At 48.7% G+C, this 23,346-nt stretch overlaps 4 protein-coding genes across 4 annotated transcripts; 1 reads left to right on the plus strand and 3 right to left on the minus strand.

Annotated features, from left to right (window-relative positions):
* Positions 1-702: 702 nt before the first annotated feature.
* On the minus strand, positions 703-5,288 carry CHDH (choline dehydrogenase). The gene is made up of 8 exons (XM_053470051.1): positions 5,131-5,288; positions 3,799-4,572; positions 3,572-3,723; positions 3,357-3,486; positions 2,910-3,044; positions 2,299-2,441; positions 1,346-1,448; positions 703-1,209 (listed from the first exon to the last, which is right to left on the minus strand). Exons 2-8 carry the CDS (start codon positions 4,544-4,546, stop codon positions 791-793), a joined length of 1,830 nt encoding a protein of 609 aa, XP_053326026.1. The 5' UTR covers positions 4,547-4,572; positions 5,131-5,288; the 3' UTR covers positions 703-790.
* A 2,448-nt stretch (positions 5,289-7,736) lies between these two features.
* Positions 7,737-13,875, minus strand: ACTR8 (actin related protein 8). The gene is made up of 13 exons (XM_053470050.1): positions 13,705-13,875; positions 12,804-12,974; positions 12,378-12,488; positions 11,624-11,728; positions 11,342-11,515; positions 11,133-11,226; positions 10,396-10,528; positions 10,148-10,301; positions 9,801-9,896; positions 9,561-9,701; positions 9,113-9,374; positions 8,714-8,877; positions 7,737-8,520 (listed from the first exon to the last, which is right to left on the minus strand). The coding sequence occupies exons 1-13, from the start codon at positions 13,819-13,821 to the stop codon at positions 8,377-8,379; spliced, it is 1,866 nt and encodes a 621-aa protein (XP_053326025.1). The 5' UTR covers positions 13,822-13,875; the 3' UTR covers positions 7,737-8,376.
* Positions 13,876-14,921: 1,046 nt separating this feature from the next.
* On the plus strand, positions 14,922-16,265 carry SELENOK (selenoprotein K). Its single transcript, XM_053470055.1, has 5 exons — positions 14,922-14,989; positions 15,194-15,281; positions 15,393-15,476; positions 15,831-15,920; positions 16,074-16,265. Exons 1-5 carry the CDS (start codon positions 14,971-14,973, stop codon positions 16,075-16,077), a joined length of 285 nt encoding a protein of 94 aa, XP_053326030.1. The 5' UTR covers positions 14,922-14,970; the 3' UTR covers positions 16,078-16,265.
* Positions 16,266-18,262: 1,997 nt separating this feature from the next.
* Positions 18,263-22,932, minus strand: LOC128500787 (parapinopsin-like). The gene is made up of 4 exons (XM_053470054.1): positions 22,626-22,932; positions 19,760-20,088; positions 18,878-19,120; positions 18,263-18,625 (listed from the first exon to the last, which is right to left on the minus strand). The coding sequence occupies exons 1-4, from the start codon at positions 22,891-22,893 to the stop codon at positions 18,494-18,496; spliced, it is 972 nt and encodes a 323-aa protein (XP_053326029.1). The 5' UTR covers positions 22,894-22,932; the 3' UTR covers positions 18,263-18,493.
* Positions 22,933-23,346: the final 414 nt, after the last annotated feature.

A 23,346-nucleotide genomic window follows, 5' to 3' on the forward strand; every position in this document is an offset into this window, starting at 1 on the left:
CGTTCCAAGTTGCTCTGCAGGTGATCTCTCTGGGAAGATCCGCAGGAAAGTAACCCTTTGGCAGCCGTCCGCCCCAGCGCCTGCACATCGTTCTAGAAGTCGTCTAAACTCTCCTCGTTCTCTTGGGTTTTAGGGGCTGATTCGCTCATTCGTTCGCCTCTGCCGTAGAACGAATGCGTATTTCTCACCAAGTCTCGTTAGGTTTCTGATAAAGCCGTAGTTAATGAACGCAGGCAGGTGCGCCGTCCTCGCTAACGGCTCTGATAAAGAGGCTGCTGTCTGTCTATTGAAGACGAGCTCCTCGTTCGCTTAACTTCCCCGTCATTTAAACTTCTGAAAGGGCTGCAGAGACTCTAAAGAACCGACTGACTTAATAATCATCCATCAAGTCCTCGCAGGACGGCCGTCCGACGCCCCGAGGCTGGCACAGACCCGCAACACATCCTTCAAGAGACGCTGGCCAGATCCCGGGAGCTGTGAGAGGATCGTTCTGGCGGCCCCCGTGGACCCACCTACTGCGTCTATTTTAAATCTGCTGAATTCAAATCTAATCTTTGAACCTCCCGGTTCCCACGTCCCGCCGCATCGCAAATGGCTGAAGGGGGACACGGTTTAGTGGATAAGACGAGGATCCCAAAGACAGACAGTCCCTCTAACAAGGGGATACATGGGAGGTATTCTAAAATCTTAATTCACCAAATCTCATGACAATATATTATTTATCATTTAGGGTTAATCTGATAGACGTACGGAAAAGTCGCGTTGAGCCGTTTAGGATGGAATTGATTGGTTACCGTTGTGTTTTGAGGGTCTTTGGCCTGTAAACGGGAACGTTGTCCTCTCGGAGGGACGGGATACCCTTGATGATGTCAGAAGCTTTCTCTGCCATCATAATGGTGGGTGCGTTTAGGTTTCCGCTTACGACGCTCGGCATGATGGAGGCGTCCACCACCCTCACATTCTCCACACCTATCACCCTTGTGTCGGGGTCAACAACCGCGTCGGGGTCGGTGGTGCGGCCCATCTTGCAGGTGCAGGAGGGGTGGTAGGCCGTGTCGGATTTCTGTCTGACGAAGGCATCAATCTCCTCGTCCGTTTGGACGCTTGGTCCCGGTCGGACCTCCGGGCCTCGGAAATCATCGAAGGCTTTCTGAGCGAAAATCTCCCGGGATAACTTCACGCACTGCCGGAAATCCACAATATCCTTTTCTGCAAGAAAAGAAACCAAAACTGGTAAATCTCCAAAAAAAAGGGCTGCGTCTGTAAAATTATATTTTCACTATTTTACAAGATACCCCCCCAGCTTCATTAAGTCCCTTATTTATTAAACGGTGCCGGTCTTCACCTGTTGAGAGATAGTTCGGGTCAATAATTGGAGGGTCTCTTGGGTCAGAGCTCCTGAGTTTCAGCCACCCCGCGCTCGTAGCTCTCATGGTTCCAACGTGGACCTATAATAACCCCCCAAAAAAGAAAAAAAAAACCCACAATGGATTAATTTTCCACAAAATTCTATAACAGAAGCGCCCCGCGGGTATATTTTCAAAAGCTAAGACAAATATTAAGATTTTTACGACAAAATACTCTTAAAGGGTTAATGGGCTAATAACCTCCCCCCGACATTGAGAAGGGGGGGTGAAGGGCCCTTATTTATGTTCTCGTGACCGGCAACGCGATTCGCGGCTGTTTCTAAGCCCCCCGCGGGACGGGAATCGCCTTTTATCTCGGAAACAACATCTCGCATCATCTTTGGCTTTCAAGCCGTCGCTCCCCGAATCTCATTAATTCTGCTTTTAATGATAAATCAGCTCAAAGATTACAGACGACGCGATATATCCAGACGCGATGTCCAGATTCTGATTTATCTGATTTGTTTTATTTCCGGATTCCCAAAAGTTGGGAAACAATTCTTTGAAAACCGTCCGCAGCCCCCTCCTGAGATTAGGACAAGCAGCTCGTTAGATTGACACTAAATTCAAATTATATTTCAAAGGAGGAGAAATCTTGGAGAACCACGCTATAATCTAAAACTAGAGGCTTAGACGGAATGAAGTTTTATTTTACTGAGAGGGTGCTAGATAAGTGGAACAGCCTCCCAGCAGAGGTGGTAGAGGCTAATACAGTGAGGGTATTAAACATGCATGGGATAGACAAACGGCTCCTGAATCTAAGACGAGACCAACGACTGATTAAGGTCTTTACAGCAGGAGAAACGGGCAGCTAGATGGGGGGCCGAATGGGGCTGATCTGCGTGGAATAAACGGCCCGCGTACATTAAATGTCGGAGGAGAAGGTCAGCACCTGATAGGCTTCCATCGTGGGGCCGGCGCGGCCGTGATCAATCACCTGCGAGGGCAGAAAATGGAACTGGATGTCTGGGTGCTCGATCCCCGGGGCGCTTCGGATAAACCCCCCAGACTCCAAGTGCGAGGTGGCGCCGTCACCTGACCCCGACAGAAACACAACCCGGTTATTATCGCGGCTCTTGTGAAAGGTTTCTGATATCGCGGTCCAAATTTCATCCGGCTATGAAGTAACATCCATGTTTATGACTTAAAACACAGAGCGACAGTTTAACCATTAACTGGGTGATAAACAAAACACCAATAAATGACAGATAATTCCTCAAAGAGATGCCCCCAGAGCAGACAGCAGGCCCTTCGCTGGGTCTTATTCACTAAACTGCGAGCCGTAACGTCATAACTCACAGACTTTACGGTTACGAGCTGCGGATCAGATTGAGATTTCCTGAAGACCCCCCATCGACTTCGCATTAAACGGGGGAGCGGCTCCTCACGGCCAACCCCAGCGTCTGTCTCCTTCCCCCTCAACCTCCCAATAGATTGTAAGCTCTTACTCCGTGCAGCGTCCGGTTTCTTGTTAATTCCATCGATGCCAAAAACCCTTTTTACCTGTAAATTTCCACAGCCATTCCAGGCCGATCCGCATCATCGCCAGAGGTTTCTGGGCTCTGTACAGAGTGACGGGCTGAGTGCACTGCTGCTGGATATAGACCTCCAGGTGGTCCTGAAGGTTGCGTCCGACCCCTGCGGAAGGAAAAATTCTCTTTAGACCCCCAGAATACAGTCCGAGACGGACGCGGCGTAACCCATAACATCACGGCTGCCTGCGAACCGACGTCTGACGCGTAAGAAACGACCCGACGTCTCTACCTATCGGAGAATCCGCAGGCAATATCTCTTTAATGAATCAACAAGGAAAAGCTAAAAAGATAAACCCCGGCTCTGACTGCCCCTCCGCCACCTCGTTAGAAATCCTCGCGGCACGGCGCGTATTGGCGGCTCTCACACCCCGACGCGTTTTCCGGTAATTACCGCCTCGGAGCGGACGGGTCTTACCTGGACGGTTCGCGATTACCGGAATGCCTAATTTTGTCAGGTCATCCGCATTTCCAACTCCAGACAGCATGAGGAGCTGCGGGGAGTTGATGGCTCCTCCGCTCAGAATCACCTCCTTGGAGATAAAAGCCTGGAAGGATCAGAGCAGTCGGTATCTTCGTATAATTACCTTCCGCACCTCAGTAACTCCCGCTTTCATAAACTTAGCATCTTACCTTTTTCTTTTCTCCATTTTTTATGTACTCGACACCAGTGGCTTTCGCTCCATCGAAGAGAATCCTGGTGGCCAGCGTCTTCTGCTCCACGGTCACGTTGGGGCGCGATATGGCAGGGCGTAGGTAGGCGCTGGCCGCGCTCCATCTCTGACCTCAAAAGCAAACATCTCGTTAGGGAAGGCGCAGGACGGGGAATCAGCGAAGACCCGACGCTGAAAACCGCCTACCTTTGTAGATAGTCATATCCATCCATCCCACGCCTTCCTGCTGGTAGCCGTTCATGTCCTCGGTGAACGGGTAACCTGCTTGTTGAGCCGCCTCGATAAAAGCGCGGTGGAGAACGTGGTTGGTTTTCCCTCTCGAGACGTGTAAGGGTCCGTGCCCCCCGCGGTATTCATCCGGCCCCAGCTCGTGCGCTTGGGCTTTTTTAAAGTAAGGGAGGCAATGAGCGTAGTCCCAGCCGGCGGCGCCTTCCCGACTCCATCTGTTGTAGTCTTCTGCATGGCCACGAATATATACCATGGCGTTCAAAGATGACGACCCACCCCAAACTCTGCCCCGCGGCCAGTACATCACCCTGTTATCCATGTGCGCCTGGGGCTCCGTGTGGTAAAACCAGTTGTATTTATCATCGCAGAGGTTATACATGAGCGCCGCCGGCATGTGGATCTTCCAGGACAGTCTTTTGCTGCCCAGGAGGAGATCTTTTGGACCCGCTTCCAATACCAGCACAGACTCATCGCGGTCCTCGGAGAGGCGATTGGCCAAAACGCAGCCCGCCGACCCGGCGCCCACTATTATATAACCGAACCGGTCGCCCTTCTCGGAAGCGAGCGTGGAGAACGAGCCGGAGCTCGACGTTCCGGGTCTGTATCCAACCAGCGGTTTCACGAAATCCGAACCGGAGCGGAGAGTTTTGTTCTGGCGGAAGGCGCGGACGGAGCCGGGTTTTAGGAGCTTTAATGTATTTGCCATTCTCTCCGGCGAGTCCTGAGATCGGGCTGGAAAGGAGCGAGTTACAGTTTTACCGTTTACTCCGCAATACAGAGAAAAACGAGGCTGTGAATTTATCGTATTCAGTAAAGCTTTTGTTTCAGCGAATATTTATTTTTCCTTTGGTTGTTATTTTTGGGGCCACCTTATAAAAAACTCCGTTACGTGCATTTTAAGCACCTTCTACAGACAGTTTACATTTTCTGGGATTTAACTAAAAACCACAATAAAATTTTTTATGACTGATTAAGCTTTGAGTTTTTACAGCAGATGGGCCAAATGGGGCCGATCTGCCGGTGGGGTCCGGGTTTCACAGTTCCTATAAGTAGTTTCTGCAAAAGATTTGCATTAACCTGCAGGGCACTCGAGGGGTTAACGTAGGAAGTTGCAAAGGGATATATTGTTTCTGGCCGCTTGTGTCTCAAAACCAAGAACAAAACATTCTCGTTGCCAAAGTCTAAATCCGTATTAAAGTGACGTTTTATCTCCCACCTCTCCCTAAACAAGGATTACAGCGTCTTCCGCCTCCCACCTCTCCCGGTCTCCCCCCACCTGCAGCCACTCACCTCGTAATGGTTTCTGATGGAGTCCGGAGATTGCAGGGGAAGCGTTTGAAGGCTTCGCGGACGGATGAGGTTGTGAAATCTTCCTGCACTTTCTTTGCCAAAATAGTTTTGAATACTGTACTAGAGCTGGCGGGGGAAGGGCAGATCCTTAAAGCGACACAGCTCGAGGCCGATTCCGCGGCTTCCCGGCACAGAGGATCCGTCACAGAATTAAGGATCCATTCGTTTACGGTGGATAATAATGACCTTTCCGGTGTAGATCACGGTGGAACCCGGTGAAAGAACTACGGCCCGCGCGGCGGCACAGAGCTCGGCGTTACTGAGGCTGCCGTTTCTGCTGGGCGCAGATCCCCTTCTTGGCACCGATGAATTTTCAGCTCTTCGGGCTGATTCTGCGTACAGAGATCACTTTCTGTGAAATAATCGGCTCTCATTAGTGAAAATCTGCTGCAAATTTAACAATTTCACAGAAAAAAAAAAAGAACTTTAACCTTTTAATCCTCATTTTCAGGACTCAACAGAGCCTGGGAGTGATACAGCTTCTCCCGACTAAAGGGTTAAACCATGTGTGAACTGGGAGATCTGGTCTGACTCCAAAGACCAGTATATTGAGTGCAATAATAGCCCCCTGGGGGGTATTAAGCCCTATCCTATTGAAATGAATGCATGGGGTGGAAGTAAAATATACCCGATTGGCGTAAATCCAGAGAATCGGATATCCGGGATAACGGGGTTCAGTCGCATCCATTTTACGTTTCCCTGGGAAATAAAAAGTGTTTGGAGCCCCAGCTGGGGGGCAGAAAATCTGCTCTTTGGAACTTTTTTTGGAGACCGGTCCAGATCCAGAATACTTCGTTATTGCGCTTTACAGGTGACGTTAATAAATGTAAAGTTTAGCATTTGGGAGCCGCAGGGAACGCTGAGATTTCAGCTTAAACCGTTTCATTCTGTATTAGTTTCTACCCATCGGACGTATCCTAAAGCAATCAGCGCTCAGAAACAATACTCCGGCGCAGGCTGTCACGGGGGGTCTCTGTAAGAGCGGCTGTCACGGGGGTCTCTGTAAGAGCGGCTGTCACGGGGGGTCTCTGTAAGAGCGGCTGTCACGGGGGGTCTCTGTAAGAGCGGCTTTCACGGGGGGTCTCTGTAAGAGCGGATGTCATGGGGGGGTCTCTGTAAGAGCGGCTGTCACGGGGGGTCTCTGTAATAGCGGCTTTCACGGGGGTCTCTGTAAGAGCGGACGTCATGGGGGGTCTCTGTAAGAGCGGCTGTCACGGGGGGTCTCTGTAAGAGCGGCTGTCACGGGGGGTCTCTGTAAGAGCGGCTGTCACGGGGGGTCTCTGTAAGAGCGGCTGTCACGGGGGGGGTCTCTGTAATAGCGGCTTTCACGGGGGTCTCTGTAAGAGCGGCAGTCACGGGGGGTCTCTGTAAGAGCGGCTGTCTCGCTGCTTCGACCTACAGATAACCAAACAGCGGACTTTAACTGAAAAGCATCTTCCACCTTTGGGGGAATTTTCGGATTTCTGACTTTTAGGGAGACGTTTTTAGTTAGTTTAGGGAGTTTGGCTCTTTCCAGAGGGGGCCTTTTAAACGAGTTCTTTAAATATTAGCGGGTAGCTCTCTGTTTATACAAAATGAAGTTAAAGATTAACTTTCTGGATTCTGCCAGAAGAAAGTTCAGAGATTAATCCGCTCCGAATGCAGTAAAAGAATTAAAAGCACAACATCACGGGGCATCCGGCTTTCATACCGAACACAGACGCTTCTCTGTCTTGTCAGGACAAGAGACCGGAATCTAACACTAGAGGGTCAGAGGCTGAGATGGAACGGGAAAAGAAATGTACTTTACTGAGAGGGTGGTAGATAAGTGGAACAGCCTCCCAGTACAAGTGGTAGAGGGTATTAAACATGCATGGGATAGGCATCCGGCTCCTGAATCTAAGACGAGACTCATCCTACCCTCCACGGCTTGTTTCTGCTAAAAGAATCTTTAACTTGACCCATGCACTTTGCTGTTCAATACGCTGCTAACCTGCACGGTGTCTTGCGGGTGGATGAAGCTGCCCTCGGAGGAGGCAGATCTGTCTGAGCAGTTTGATGGGGTGGCCGCCGGGGTTGTCTCCTGTCCCAGGGAGAAGAGACAAAGATTTAACATTTATATTTGTACACCAGCAGCAATGAGTGGAACATGCGCGAGGAGCTCAGGCGCTAAACTCCTGTCTATCCCCCTTATATATGATAACCAGAAATAGAATGTTTACCAGCGATGGCGAAGATCGGCCCCCGTCGCCCATATCTGCTAAACGAAGCGGTTTGTAAATGTAACTTTCAGCAAATGTTTATTGAGCATTAAACCATAAATCAAAACTCCAGCGCTGGAAGGCTGGGGCGCGCAGGGTGTTTGTGTGCGACGCTCGCAGCCAGCCGTGTGTAAATAATGTATTATCTGAGTATTGTGTTACCGCTCTCTGCAATTAAACCAAACGGTTCCTGGCCCCCGGTGACACATCTGCCGGATGGTAACACAGCCGCTGACGCTGCCATTTAAATCCCCCCCCCCCGACTCACAACAACGACTAATTAGGAACTTCAAACATTCATTACTTTTTTTTTGCATTATTTTTTAGCTATGCGTAGCGAGCGTACGGATCAAACCTAATCTTCCTTATCACATAATCCGACCGATCGCAGACAAAAGAAACACATCCATTTTTCTTTTGTAGCATACTGAGATGTGATTGGCTAAGGCAGCTGTCACTCAAGATGACAGCGTATATATTGCAGACGAAGGATACAGAACGTGTGAGGTCACAGCATGGACAAAGAAGCGGTCACATGACGTCGGTCACCTATCTTTTCCCTCTCGCACTCATTTGTAAACGACCTCGTCTGAGTCTTGTACCTTTAACGCCATCAGTAAGAACGAGGTTATCCGGATGAAGTAAAGCGCGTTACTCCGCATCTCCCCCGGCGATATATCTGGGGCTGTTACGTCGCATTTCAGCGCATCTCTCATAATATAATAACAGCGGGTTCTGCGATCTCAGCGTCATCACGAGACACATTAATACACGGAGCTGCTTATCCAAAGTCTCCGGTTTTATTCTGTTTATCACACGGACACATCCAATAAATACACGTATAATATATATACAAATATATATGATGAAGACTTCAGATGCTGGGATTGCGGAGTCCTCAGAACTTTGCAGCTGAAGCATCACGTTATTAACCCGTCGTTTGCGTTCACCACACAAACGCAGCTCTCTCTCGTAACATGCGCACTCCGAACCTCTGCCACTCATGCTGGTAGACCCACAGCTCCTGGGTCGTGTCCAAACACGCAAGAACAGCGCCGCCTTTCCACGCAAGCAATCGGGGATCCGTATCCTGCAGGGAAATGTATATTAAAAGCAACAAACTAGTAACATATAGCGTCATGAGCTCAATGACTTCACATTATTTGTAACACTGTTTAAGGGGATCAGGGAATCACAGCCACTCAGCAGAGGTTCACTGCCCAGTAAAGATGAATTCCCCTTTAATGTTACGCTGTCGGGATTATTCCCCATCATGTCGTTACCTTAGGCCTTGTGATAACTTCGACATTTTCCACGACTCTCCTGAACGATGGGGGCATCTTGTTGAGAATCCGATGCTGGAGAAACTGCTGAGCTTTGTGGAACTTGAGACCCCCTCCAACCACGAGGATCGAGCCGTACATCTTCTTCTTGGTGTCGTCGGAAGCTGAAGGGATAAGTCACGCGGTGACCGATTAAACTGCGCTAATGGAGGGTCACAGACAGGGATATGCGAGCGCAGGGGGGTCGCTATTCCCACCAAAACGCACAAGCGTTAATTTACAGCAACTCTGTGGCCTAGTGGCAGAAGGAAAAAAACCCCTATGGAGGGCAGACCACAAAGCTCTTAATGTTTAATGAGTTCAACGGAGATTAGGGCGCCCCAGCTTTGTTCTCCTTACCACAACAGTCAATGCTGTGAAGAATTGCTTTATCCAGACCCAAAGCCTTCCCTTCAAACTGAGACATGGCCGTTTTCCTGGAGAACATTGCGGCAGGCGAATCGTCTGCGTCGTTCCCGGATGCTAAGCTATCGTTCTGTGACGGCCCCAGCTCTGGATCCTGCGCATGACCTCTGTCCGACACTTCCAGGCCTTGACCCCGCGAATCATCATACAGGGTGGGCTTTGGCAAGGCTTTCCGATCAGCTGCAGCCTTGGCAGACTTAATGAGAACAGAAGAGTGCGGCATTAAACAGGGGGATGGGAAACGTTTACCTACACTATATAAAGGCGAGATTCTCTTATACTGGACACACCAAAGCGGGCAGGGATATGCCAGCACATATCATATATGGGAATGAGAACGCATAAAGTGTAAGCCCCCCGCGTGGAGCGCCCTGGGCAGTACCTGGTCTTGTTTGCTCTGGGTTGCCAGCAGATAATGTTCATCATGAGGATCCTCCGCATCGCCTTGAGATCTGTGCTGCAAAAAGGTCATCTTCTGGCCGGTAATCCCAAACGTGGCCGGATAGAACAGCGCCATCGAAGCCTGACCGGGGTATAAGAATGTTACAAGGTTTTTCAAAGGGCCAGAGCTGGAAGACTTACGATGATGATTCTGCCCCTATCCCTGTTAACAGCCCCTCACCTGCAGCTTCTCATCTCCCAGGCGAAACTGGTAGAGCAAAGCTGGGGCATCTGGATGTCGGACCTGAAATTCATGGTCCTGAACGCCACTGATGTCCTGTAACGAGCAGAGTTTTTATTATCACATGAATCACACGTCGTGAACTGAAGTCAAAATCATTTTGATGTTAGTGGCTTTTGGTTCCCAAACAGCGCAGGCATAGCGCGCTCGGTATCGCCCTCTGGTGGAATACGCTTTTAGTGTCATCAGGATAGAGGAAGAACGCGATATAACACGTGGAAGCGTTTGCATTCACCAATTATATCATCATTTAAACAAACGCCGCAAAGTGTTCAGGCTGAGCGGACCTGGTCGAGATGCGTGTAGGACTCCTTGAGCTGCTGAAGCAGGAGGCCGTCCAGCGTATTGGAGAGCTGGCATTCTCGGTAGGGAAACCCGGCTCTCTGCATCAGCCAGAAAAGACAGCGAGTGACATCTGAGCCGCCGTAGGCCAGACACAACCTGCCGAACAAAGACAAGCGGTTAGCAAAAGCCTTCCAGCGTACCATAACCAGGCGGGATGTTAGTAAAGGGAGACAGGATCTTCGACGGGTACCTGGTGTTACGATGGGATATCCCATCTTCCACACAACACACGCTGGTCTTCTGATCCCCAACATCAACCACACAGGCGCTGCCCAGACCGCTGCCAAACGCGGCACACACGGACTCCTGGTGGACGATGACTCCTGGAACATAGCACGAAAATAAGATACACGGGGATTCGTATAGGAGGAATGGGGGAAGGGATAGGCTCCGCTCTATTGCAGGAGTACTAAAGAACACCGAAGAGAAGAATGCAGACAGGGAAGCAGAGACAGGGAAGCAGAGACAGGGAAGCAGAGACAGGGAAGCAGCTGTCGGAGCAGGTAGAGAGTCAGAGAGAGAGGAAATTTAAAAAAAAAAAAAAAGCCCACTGAATTTCCTCTGAACTGAAAGTTAGTTTTTTGGTCCATGCGCACATCTAATACAGACTATTTGCGGGCGCTGTGACAACCATGTTTAGTTAAAGACCAATTATGAATAATATAATATTTAATAATAAAGCCAATATCAGTTGCCCGTCATTGTCCATCATCGCTTGGCTGCTTCGCGTTTATTCACCTCCCAATACTCTGACCCGGTCAGGTCCCCCTTCTTTTCGGTCTGTACCGTACAGGAGAAACCAAAAGTTTCACGTCTGGGACAGCAGGTCCGTCCCCCAAATTACAAAGCCATTATATAGGCCAGACCATGGATCATACCACAAGAGGGACGAGACTGGGCGGGGGGTTTAAATCCTGTAACATTTACCCGAAAAGCCAATCTTTGTTAGAATCATATTGACCATCTCCTTCACGTGCTGACGGTTATATATATCCGGGATCAGTAAGATGCATCTGTAATACTGGGATATGAAAAGAAAAAAGTCATTCTCAATTCCCCAAAATAAATAAAAAAGGTCTCAGTCTAGATCCAATAAGAACGTTAACGCCTCGCATGGTCTGTCTTTTCAGAAGCACCTTTAGATCTTTCAGTTGGATCTCTAACACTTTCTGGATGACATGCGACCAGATGGTTTCCAGATCTGTCAACACAGCAGTGAGCGAGCCGCCGGGTCTGGAGTGGAGGTTCAGCTGGCCTCTTCGGATGGGATAATGGATATTATAGCAGTCCGCCGGGTTCACATAGAGCGCCTACGGAAGTACAGAGCACACAATGTACACATGGAGTAGGATACGCGACCGCATAGCGGGGGAGGTCTGGACACAGCAAGGGTATTAAGCGTCATAGAACACGCGTACCTCTTCTCCTACAAGATATTCTGGATGGTGAGCCGTGTTTGTCCATTTAACTCCTGAATTGTGATCAAGTACAGCCGGTCTCATCTGTTTGTTGTAGGCACGAACCTAGGAAGGGGAACCCAAAAAAAATATTTCAGAGGGGGAACGCCAATTAGTCAGATCTCACAAAACAACGGGCCGCTCAGGGCTCCCCCATAGAGCTGAAAGGTTCTAGCAGTCTGGACTCCAGGAGCTGTCAACAGAACCCAGAACAGTCCAGTCCGAGAGGCGAGAGTATCGCAGAGATTCCCAGAGAAAGAGAGGTGCAGAAAAACGTATTATTCTGGTCACTCGGGGTACTCTCGTGAAAAGGCGGGGCCATGGTAAGCCTCTGCCCCATTCCTCCAATCAGAGGAGAGGGTCTGTGTGGAAGTGCTCCGGGAGACCTGTTAACGGAGCTGATAGCGGGGAGTAGCGGGCGAGGAAAGAAGACAGAAGAACAAGAAGAGACAAGAGAAGAAGCGGTCAGCAGAGAGGGTAGGGGGAAATTGTGCGTCAGCGTGAGCGCGTGAAAAAACCCCCAGCAAAAACGAAGCTGAAATCTCCAATTATTTTGATTTTACACAAATTAATGAAATTGGCAAATTTTGTTGGATGAATTCGAACGCACAGCCCTACTAATAACCCCGCAGACGACGAGCACTCTCGCTGTCTCAGGCCATACAGGGTGGAGAGGAGAGCATTTGGTTTTCCGGGCCCCCCTATAAAGCGTTACCTGTTCGGGGAGCACCGGGATGCGCCTGGCTCCATTCGACATCTTTTTAGACCAAATCGCTTGATCCACCATCTTGAGGCCATTCTGTCTTTGTTCGTTTCCTTCTTGTTTCTAAAACCCAGAATCACAAAAACAGAACCTTCAGAGACATAAAAGCGCTAAAACGCGGCGCTTTATGCCGACACCAGAGGAGCGCGAAGCTGGGATACGGAAGACGTTCCGTCGGCGACAGATACACAATTTCTGTTCTGTATTTTGAAAATTTGGGTTGAATTCTATAATATGAAACGGAGTTAGCGGGTAATGCCTGCGGATCGAGGTCGGGGATGTAGAGGCAGGACAGACAGAATGAGAAAGACGCGAGGAAAGCGCGCAGGGCCCCCGCTGTATTGTATGGCTGGCGTTTGGGGTCCCGCAGCCTCTTACATTCAGTCCTTCTCTGAGGAGCCACCTGTCACAGTACGTGGTTTGCCCCGGCTGCTTGTGGCGTCTGGCGATGACGTGGGGTATGGCGGCGGGGTGGGTGTCGGTGGCTCTGCCGATGCGCAGGGTGCTGGATCCGGGGTGAATCACCACGATGTAATCGCTCTGTATCTGCTGCGGGAAGAGAAGCGCGCGGCGCATGTTAACTGCGGAGAAACTTTTCTGTCGCCCCACGTGCCCCCACAACTCTCAGTCCTCATCCCCATTACCCCTCCGCCAGCAGCCCTTACTGCCCCTTATTACCCCACCACCGACAGCCCTTAATGCCCCCCATCACCCCACCGCCTGCGGCCCTTACTGCCCCCATCACCCCACCGCCTGTGGCCCTTACTGTCCCCCCATTACCCCACCGCCTGCGGCCCTTACTGCCCCCCGTTACCCCACCGCCTGCGGCCCTTACTGCCCCCCGTTACCCCACCGCCTGCGGCCCTTACTGCCCCCCGTTACCCCACCGCCTGCGGCCCTTACTGCCCCCCGTTACCCCACCGCCTGCGTCACCCTTACTGCCCCCCATTACCCCACCGCCTGCGGCCCTTACTGCCCCCCATTACCCCACCGCCTGCGGCCCTTACTGCCCCCCATTATCCCACCACCTGGGGCCCTTACTGCCCCCCATTACCCCACCGCCTGCGGCCCTTACTGCCCTCCATTACCCCACCGCCTGCAGCCCTTACTGCCCCCCATTACCCCACCGCCTGCAGCCCTTACTGCCCCCCATTATCCCGCCACCTGCAGCCTTTACTATCCCTATTACCCCAGTATCCTGCTGCCCTTACTGTCCCCCATTACCCTACCGCTTGCAGCCCTTACTGTCCCTATTACCCCCGTATCCTGCTGCCCCTACCTCCTGTCCTGGCTCGGGTATGGCCGCCGGTACTATAGGCCGCTTCACCCCCCGCTGTTCCCGCTCCTTCTCCTTTTCTCTCCCGTTCTCCGGGTCCCCCTTCTCAGCCTGAGTCATGGCGGCAGAACGGAACAAACCACGGCTAACGCTGAGGTACCGGGGCCGGGCCAAACAGCGGCTAACCCTGAGGTATTGGCAGCGGGACACACAGAGGCTAACCCTGGGGTATCGGCAGCGGGACAAACAGAGACTAACCCTGGGGTATCGGCAGCGGGCCAACCAGCGGCTAACTCTGGGGTATCGGCAGCGGGACAAACAGAGACTAACCCTGGGGTATAGGTAATGAGATATACAGCTGGTAACGGATGGGGTTACCTGGGGTAATGGTGCAGGGCAGACAACCCTGGGGTAGCAGCGCTTGTCGGATACCCCTGGGGTAATGAGGTAACGGCGTGCGGCAGATACCCCTGGGGGTAATGAGGTAGCCCCGTGCGGCGGATACCCCTGGGGGTAATGAGGTAACGCGTGCGGCGGATACCCCTGGGGGTAATGAGGTATCGGCGTGCGGTGGATATCCCTGGGGGTAATGAGGTACCGGCGTGCGGTGGATATCTCTGCGTGATGATGGCGGCTGGAATTACCAGATCTGAATGAATTTTACGTAAATGCGCGTATTTATAATATTTATTAAGATCGAATCTAGGATAAAGTGCTAAACGTGGGGGCAATCAGCGGGAATACCCCAGAGGTTTCCACAGCGACTGCTCCACATTTATCTCTCTACCCTCGAGTGACTCTTTATAAAAGTAAAAGCTATGGGATTCTCTCCGTTTTCTGCCCATCCAAGCGCTGGTGACATTTGGGTCGGGTGACCTCGTGTCTCCCCTGACGCCGTCACCGTTTAATCATACTTCTGATGTCACTTCCTTTATTATGGATACATTTATTTTTCATTCCATCGCATACAATGTATCCGTCCTGCAACGCCTTCCAATCATTAACATTCGATTGTTGTTTTGAAACAAAAAATAACAATTTATTTAAATCCGTTTCCTGTAATAATTATACTAAAAATCAGTGCCGGGAGATTAAATCTGTCACAGCTGAGCTCCTCCAGCAGTCAATGAGTTAATCCCAACGTAAACATTACATCATACACACAAAGCTGGAGGCTCTACCAATCAGAGCGCTCCACCTCCTTCATGTGTCATGTGACCAGGAAATCCCGTTAAAGTGACTCACCATCTGGAAGGGACAGGAGCCGACATGGTGTATATAGCGAACGGTGAGAGAGGGTAGGGGTAAATACCCCGTATGCGCCCCGTATGCGCCCTGTATGCACTTTATATAATGTGAACGCCGTCTGCGGACGTGATGTTGGTCGGTGGTATAAATGTACACGGCAGTAGCGCAGTACGTTGTAAAATTGTATCGAAAATCTCCTGAAAACTCTCAATTTCTTATTTGTTATTAACGTTATTATTTTTAGGGCAAGTGTTGGAGGGCGGTCGGTCTCCATGGCGACTCTCGTTTATCACAGACCTCTTTTGGGGAGTCGCTGACTTCGTTGTCATGTTGTAAGTATGTAGCTGTTGCGTGTTAGGTGAATATGCAGCGTGTTTTTATTGCCCCCCCCCCTGGTGTTTCTGGGTTTTTAACCCCTTCTTCTTCCGATGCTTCGTTTGCAGCTTCAAGACTCTGATCACGCCGGATACGACGAGAAACGGATGCGTGAACTCCTCGTCCGGCTCCCGCTACGATGACGGCCGAGGGTAGGGTTCAGTGTTTGTACCCCAATAATGTATCCGTTTTTTATGTCACGGTTACTACCCGGCAACGGGAAATAAATCCGTAATCTCTGCGTCGTACCCCCCAACTTCTACCCCCGGACACCGGCGAATGAAGTCAGGACTTGCCATCCCGAGTCCCGCTGTCCTGCAGAGTTCCACATCTGTCCGGAAAAGTGGGGCAGTGGCATAGAGTGGCAAAATCAGGACTGTCCTGTGCAAAGCTGGACAGTTGGGAGGCATGCTGCATGTTTTAGAACATGGTCTGCGCTGCTCGGCCCCGTCCATCGCTAGCCGTTCGCATCGCGTTCATTAATATCGGCTTTCTTTGCCCCTCAGACCCCCAGGTTTCCCTCGCCGTAGAATGGGTCGGATTAATCACGGCACCGGTCCGAACGCACCCCCCATGGCAGGAGGCGGATGAGGAAGGTATGTTCTATTATTATTATTATTATTATATTGTTATATAGCGCCATCATATTCCGCAGCGCTGTACAATGTGTTCTATGGTGTGTGTGTATATATATTTATTAGAAATGTTTTTTGGGTGAAGTGTTAAATCGCTGCTGTTGTGGGTTTCAGGTAAACGCCTGCTCGTGGAAGCAGGCATCTAGAGACGCGCGGTCACCGGCGGCCCGGAAACGGACAGCTCCTGCGGTGAACGTCGCTCTCTACCTGTCGCAATGCTCTGCAGTCGCCTGCGTTTATGATGTTGTATTGGGAATTCCCTGACCGGGATCCAGTACCAACTGAGCAGCGTTTGTAACTCTGTAACCGTGTCGTTTGTCTTCTTTGTATGAAACGGGGGGGGGGGGATGAACTGCCTTTTATATATAATGGGGTCTTCTCCTGGGTCGCATGGGGTCATCAAATTCATTGGCTAATGGGAGACTGGCGTGACCTGTAAGAAGATCTCGGGTGGGAATTTGGGATTTAACGTCTGCTTTACTCATTTTGACATTTTTTTTATGAATGATTAACAGCCGTATTTAGACCGATCCGTTCTTTCAATGATTTGCAGCCTTCAGCTGTCGTTAGACTCCTAGGCTCAGCATGATGAGATTGGGGGTCCGCATCGTGGTGTTTCTCTGCTCTGTTAGGGAATTAGTCTCTGACAGCGTGGATTCATGAAATAAACCCCGAATAGGCATGGAGAAGACCCCCATGGAGGCGCTTTAAAGCCAGCATTTTGGGAGCGGTATCAGAACCGCTGGATCCGAACTTTGTATAAAGCATGTCTGACGTTCCTGGAGTTTTCTAGAAATTCATCCTTTGTGTACAGTTTGAGTTAAAAAAAAAAAAACCCCTATTTATTATTTTGCGGTGGGGGCCACGTTACCTTTTCTCCACGTGTTAATAACATTTCACCGTTCTTCCCCCGGAAAGCTTTCTTTGCCGTTCTTGTTGTAAATTTACTCTTGTAATGTCGTTTTTTTTGAAGTAAAACATTTTGCGTTGTGAGAGGTTTCGTTCCGTTGTGGAATTCTGCAGGAAAATCCATGGAAACGCTAAACAGGTTTTGGGAATCGGAATCTCAGAAACAAAGTTCCGAGTCGCTCGTTACGACGTTTCATGCTTCGGTTATTTAGTTTTCTTAGAAAACGTCTGAAAATGATACAAAATATACCTTATTAGATATATTATAATAAAATATCAATGGATTCTAGATTGTTTTGGTGTTTCGTTCCCCCGTTAAAGGTCCTTCCTCTCCTAACGAGTGTCCCCACCGACCTGTTTCTGTTTTTTGTACCAGTGGAGGGATCACTGTCGCTATCAATAAAGCGATAAGGAGGTTTCTTAATATAAAATGCGTCCGGATAGCGACGGAATTGGCAGCTTAACGTAAAACAAAACATTCCTCGTGCGTCTGTTTTTTTCATACAGTTTATTTTTTATCTTTTTTCCACTTTTGATCTTTGTGGAGCGCGGGATCTCTTCTAGGCACGCGGTATCTCGCGGGGTTCCCGTTCAGAGAGCGCGAGGCGATAATGAGATAAGATACCGATTGGCTGCCGCTCGGGGGGGCTTGGATCTCGCTGACACGACAAAGAGCGGAAAAGGGGCAGCTCCAGGCGTTTTAAAGAAATCTCATCTCTCCGCTCGGCAGCTTCTCCTTCCGAACCGGCGGAAATCCGAAGCTCCGGAAACTGGAAATGTAATCACAAAATTCTGTCTGAAGTCGAGAAAATCCGAGGAGAGAAATTCCCAGCTCTGTACGTAGTAACAAGCGAATCGATCATCGCCGAAACAGACAACGCTTCCAAATCCTTCCCCCCGCTATCCTTTTCTGCTCCTTCCCTGATGCCCCTCTTTTCTAGGAATGAGACGCTCTGCACGCGGATCACGTCTCCAGACAGGATGGATAATGGAGCCTTTATTAACCCTTTACGCACGTCTGTGAGTGTGCGCGTGCGTGTGTGTGTGCGCGAGTGTGTGTGCGCATGCGTGAGTGTGCGCATGCGTGAGTGTGTGTGAGTGCGTGAGTGTGTGTGCACATGAAAGACATTCCTAAAATCGTGAGAAAAATAAAAAAACATTTTTTTTTGCAATGAATCTCTTTAATAAACTAGAATTAACGCGATTGCCAAACCCGCGAAAGGTAATAAGGTTATTTTTTGGTAATACGCCGGTGGCCCCTCTCCGTCCTCTCCCGGCCCCTTTGGTGTATGTAGAGGTGTAAACATTTAATTCGTAGCCGCGATCTTCGAGCCGCCGAGCCGCGGTCTATCCGCATTCTACCAGAGGCCGTGTTTTGGCATGCGCGGTCTGCGTAGCGGGCGACGAACCTCATCTTCCAGGCCCTTAACGTCTTATTATTAACGTCTCTGCTGGCGGGTATGAAACAGTGCAGACTACCCCGTCACAAATACACCGTGACAGCTCTAGAAGCCCCCCTCCCCCCATCGCCGACATTCTGGAATATGTGGGGTTTTCAACAATTTTAATATCCAATCAAAGAATTTTAAAACTCAAAACACACAAAATGCAGATTATTAACCGTTTCAGGCTGGAGAGACTTTGCTGATTTTTGAAGTGGAGACGCGCGTGGTGGATGTTACGGCTGAAGGCTCCGACTTCTGTTGGGCCCACGGATTTCGGCCACAGAATAGGAAGGGGATGACGCATTCCTGGAACTGCGGAGATATAACAGAGAGAGTCAGCGTCGGGTCAAAAACACGCATCGCCGTTAACTATTCCTGCCCTGACGTGGGACTCGCGCCCGATTAAGATTTTTATGCCCCTAAGAAGTCCTGACGGTGGCAGACAGAATAAACGAGTATTAACCGCGGATTCAAATATATGCAAAACACGAACTTCCTTGATTAATCCCCCCGGAAATCTACGCGTTTAATATGAAAATAAATTCTATCCCCCGCGCCTCGCACCTGCTTGTTCATGAAGATGTAGATGATGGGGTTATAGACGGTGCTGGTCTTGGTCAGGTACATGGGAACCGTGGCTATTATGGGGTTAATGTAGATTCCGGGGTTGGCCACGACCGCCATGGCGAAGGCAGCGTACGGCAGCCAGCAGACGAGGAACGCCAGCACCATCACCAAGACCATCCTCGACACTTGGACCTCGGCTTTGCTAGTCGTGCCACCTTCTGCCACTCCTAGTTTGGCCACCTGCAGAGCAAGGGCTGTGGTTACGAAGGAGATGGATAATATTTATGGCAGAAAAAAGTATTATTATGAATAATACTATTAAGAATGACTAATAATAAATCAATAAAATAATACAAAAAATGTAAAATAATAATAAAATACAAAATAAATAATAATACAAATAATTATGAATAATACTAATAAGAATGACTAATAATAATAATAAATAAAATAAATAATTTTAAATTATACTAATAAGACAAATCATAAATAATCAAAATAATAAAGTTATTAATAATAAAATAATAATACTAAATAATGATAATGTTTCAGATAATATTTTTTCTTTAAATAATGGAATGTTCTATTTGATTGCATTCCGTTGTTTATTAAGCAATATTAAATACATATTAAAATAAATGATTGATGATTGAAAATAAAATGAAATTATTTGAAAAAATAGTAGGTTCTGGGCAACCGAACTCTTTATTTTTTTTCTAAAACGTCATGATTTTAAAGAATATTGTAACACTTGGCTCCAGGTTGGCTGTGGATGTTGGGAGTTGTAGCGGAATATGATGAGACATCTATTGGCCATTTCAGCTGCTGATGCGCTACAATTCCCATGATCCGCTGCCCTGTAGGATTTGGTCTGGGTACCTGTCGCACTGTCCACATTAGGTACCCGTATGAGACGATGATGGTGAGGAACGGGATAGCGAAGCAGAAGCAGAAGAAGCAGATGATGTAGGACATGTTGACGGGGTCCGTGTTATACCAGTCGGGGGCGCAGGACGTCTCTACCCCCTCCAGCTGGTAACTGCCCCAACCGAACAGAGGGGGGGTATTCCATATGAGAGACCAAATCCAGGATAGGGCTATGCCAGCCAGGGCCTGCTTGGCGGTAAACGTGAGGGTCCCCATGGGCTTGCACACCACGAAGACGCGGTCTACAGCGATGACGGCGATGGTGCACAGGGCGGCGATCCCTGGAACACAGCATGAGCATGAATCAGGATTATATCACCGTCAGGTTCCATGGTGTGGTACAATATCATGGAGTAAGAAACGAGCCGAGAGACATTTAACAGAATGACGACCAATTAATATTAAACTACTAAGAACCACTAATTCCTTCCTATCCAGAAACATCTTCTCTCTGGAGTCCCACGCCAGTTGTGAAGCAAGTGACAAATAGATGCACATTGAGCAGCCAATCAAGAAGCAAGGGTCAGATGTCTGCCGGGAAAATATTATGTCCAATCGCATTACTTTACTGATACTCTGCCCCGCCCTAGAGGAGACTCAAACGAATTGGTTCTGGATTCCTCTGATTCTGGGTCATTCATTGCGAGAGCGCTGGTGACGTTGGGGCATGCGCAGCATTTTATGGAGGAAAATTCATTTTATAGTTAATGAAAGTAAATTGTGGAAATAATTAAGAGGATTTTGCCACAGCAGCCGGTGTTCACCAAAAAAGCCCTGGCACTTAACGGGTTAACAGTACAAACGCTTCCCTATACTGCCCGCTCCACGTCGCCTTCCGTCTCGGGAATCATTTCCTGATCTCTCTTCACATAAACCTTTCGTACTAATCGATTTCCGGGGATCCGGTGTTATTCGACTCGATGGGCGCGGAATAAATGAAATCTCTCTACCCCCTTCTTGTGCGATAACTTTCTGTCCTGAACACATTTTCCTTTCTCACCTCGAATTAAAACAGGTTGCAGCGCAGCTTTAGTGGAGCTTACGGCTGGTATGAAGAGCTTGCACTCTAGAGCTAGAAATACACTTTGCATATTAATCACCTCCTCCCAAAATAGAAACCCCACATAGTGTTTTTTCTGCCCCACGTTTAACCCTTTGGTGGCTCTTCAAACCATCATTCACAAACTGCTCTAAAACACCCCCAAAAAAATAAAAGAGGATCCACGCTGCCCCCTAATGGCGGGGCTATTCCTGAGGGTTTACTGTCCCTTTAAAAAATTAATACTTTCTATTAATCCTTCCGAATAAATGAGTTTTAAGGGGAACGCAGCGCTGCGTGGGGGAGACGCGCCCCGGGGTTTGTTTATTAACCACGCGCCTCCAGGAAGCCATTGTGAGAAAGCCGAGTGTTGTTTTAGGCGGCCGCCCGGCGCTCGGCGGCACACAGGTTGTTCCACTGGTGTCTGTTTGACGTTCAGATTTTCAGTTTGTGTTTAATGGTCTCCCGGGGAGCTTTTACATTTAAATATAGGAAAAAACGAGGTCTCGTGCATGGAGAACGCGCGGGGCGGCTATTAAAACGCGCGGGGCCTTCAGCTGCAGATGTCGTCGTTTTTCAAATGAATTTATAATTTGTGGAGTGAAAGATGTTTGTGGCGCTAAATCAGGATACAAAATAACATTTTTTATGGGGAGTAATAAAATCCGAGAGTCTCTAAAGTCTAGTTTTTATGAACGTGAATAAAAAACTCCAATATTACATTTTTTATGTTCTAATAGCAAAATTGACTGATATATAAACCCAGAACCTGCCGGCAGATCGGCCCCATCCGGCCCCCGTCTATTCTGCCCGTTTCTCCTGCTGTAAAGACTCAAACCTTAATCAGTCGTTGGTCTCGTCTTAGATTCAGGAGCCGTATGTCTATCCCACGCAGGTTTAATACCCCTCACTGTATTACCCTCTACCACTTCTGCTGGGAAGCCGTTCCATGTTTCTACCATATCATATTGCATAAAAGTAGGTCTTGTGCCTTTACAGTTTAGTCTGGTCTTATTATCTTCACTTCTTTCTTTCACACTCACTTCTGTTCCAGCTAATGGTGGGACTGCAGCCTTACTCTTCATGTTAGGAGCTCTATGGGTTTGCCTTGGATGCCAAAGGGTATCCAAGGAAGCCTCTTGTAATAAAAATCTCCTTTTCATAGACTGTTTAATCCTCCACCCTTCTTCCTTCCATGGATGACTACATACAGATATCTCTTGTGTCCTGAAGCTTTGGTGGTCATCATAATGGCCAACAACCCAATGCTTCATCATGGCTTCCCCTGAGCAGTGGTCACTTACTCCTGGAATTCCAACTCCATGTCCCTGGTTGGGTCATCAGCCCATTCTACTAACCTCAAAATGAGTATTGGCCGCTCGCGATCACTAGATGTAGCTTCAAGTGTTGGGGTTTGGAAGTGAGTGGCCAGTGAGGATTTATATGGAGTAACTGGATAGAGGACTATACAGAAAGCAATTAAATAACGAAGCAATTTGGAAAGTAGGTAAAAGTTATTTTCTGCCCGTTACAAGATTGGTTACAGACTACCTCCGCCGCGCGTCACGTCTGGATACACTGACCTTGTGTAACTCGGCTTTTCATATAACATTAAGAACCGAGGTTGTCCTTCCTTGGGTGGGAAGCGTATCGCTACAGCTGGGCTACATTGTTTCATTAAAATGTTTTGGTAATTTTGGGTAGAATACATTCTTTTTAGGGGTTACTTTGTTGCGATATGACTCTTGGTTGGTTCACGGTTCATTGGGTGGTACTTACCAAAGAAAGCCACGGCAAACCCTTCAATCACGCAACCCACTCTTCCCAGGTTAAAGTAACCGACTGCGTTCGTCTCTACGGTCAGAATCCCACCGAGTAAGGTGATTCCCAGATCGGCAACCGCCAAGTTCACCAGCGAGTAGTTGATGGGATGTCGCAGCTGCTTGTATTTAATGGTCACCACAATGACGCTGATGTTCAGGACCAGTGAAACCGCGCAGAATACGGCCATAATTATGGCTAGAATAGTATAACCGATTCGCGGCATGAGGACCTTTCCGGACGAGGCTCCTCCGCCGGTAAAGTTCATCTGCAGAGAGTCTTCGTGGGCCATTTCCAAAGAAGAGACAAAGAACAGACAAGGATACGAAGGCGGTCGGCGTCCTGATGAAGTTCTCCGCTATCTCCAAGGCTTCCTTTGAACTTCTTACATCTAACCAAATATTATCAACAAATGATACTGCGGAGATTACAAAACACTTAGAGCAAATCCTACAATCCGGATTTATTTAACATAATTCCCCTTTCTCATTAAATTTCTAATTATTGTAACGTCTGGAAAAAATGTGCCAAGGTCTTAGCTATATTATTCAAACTCAAATAGAAAAATAAATATCATGTTTTTTATAGAACAGATAAGGACCCCGGGGAGAGTCCCTCGGATATTTGATAATTATGTAAAATTACATTGCGGTATTTACTTTAGCTTCTGGCATCAAAT

Source organism: Spea bombifrons, chromosome 6, assembly GCF_027358695.1.
Source record: "Spea bombifrons isolate aSpeBom1 chromosome 6, aSpeBom1.2.pri, whole genome shotgun sequence".
NCBI lineage: Eukaryota > Metazoa > Chordata > Amphibia > Anura > Pelobatidae > Spea > Spea bombifrons.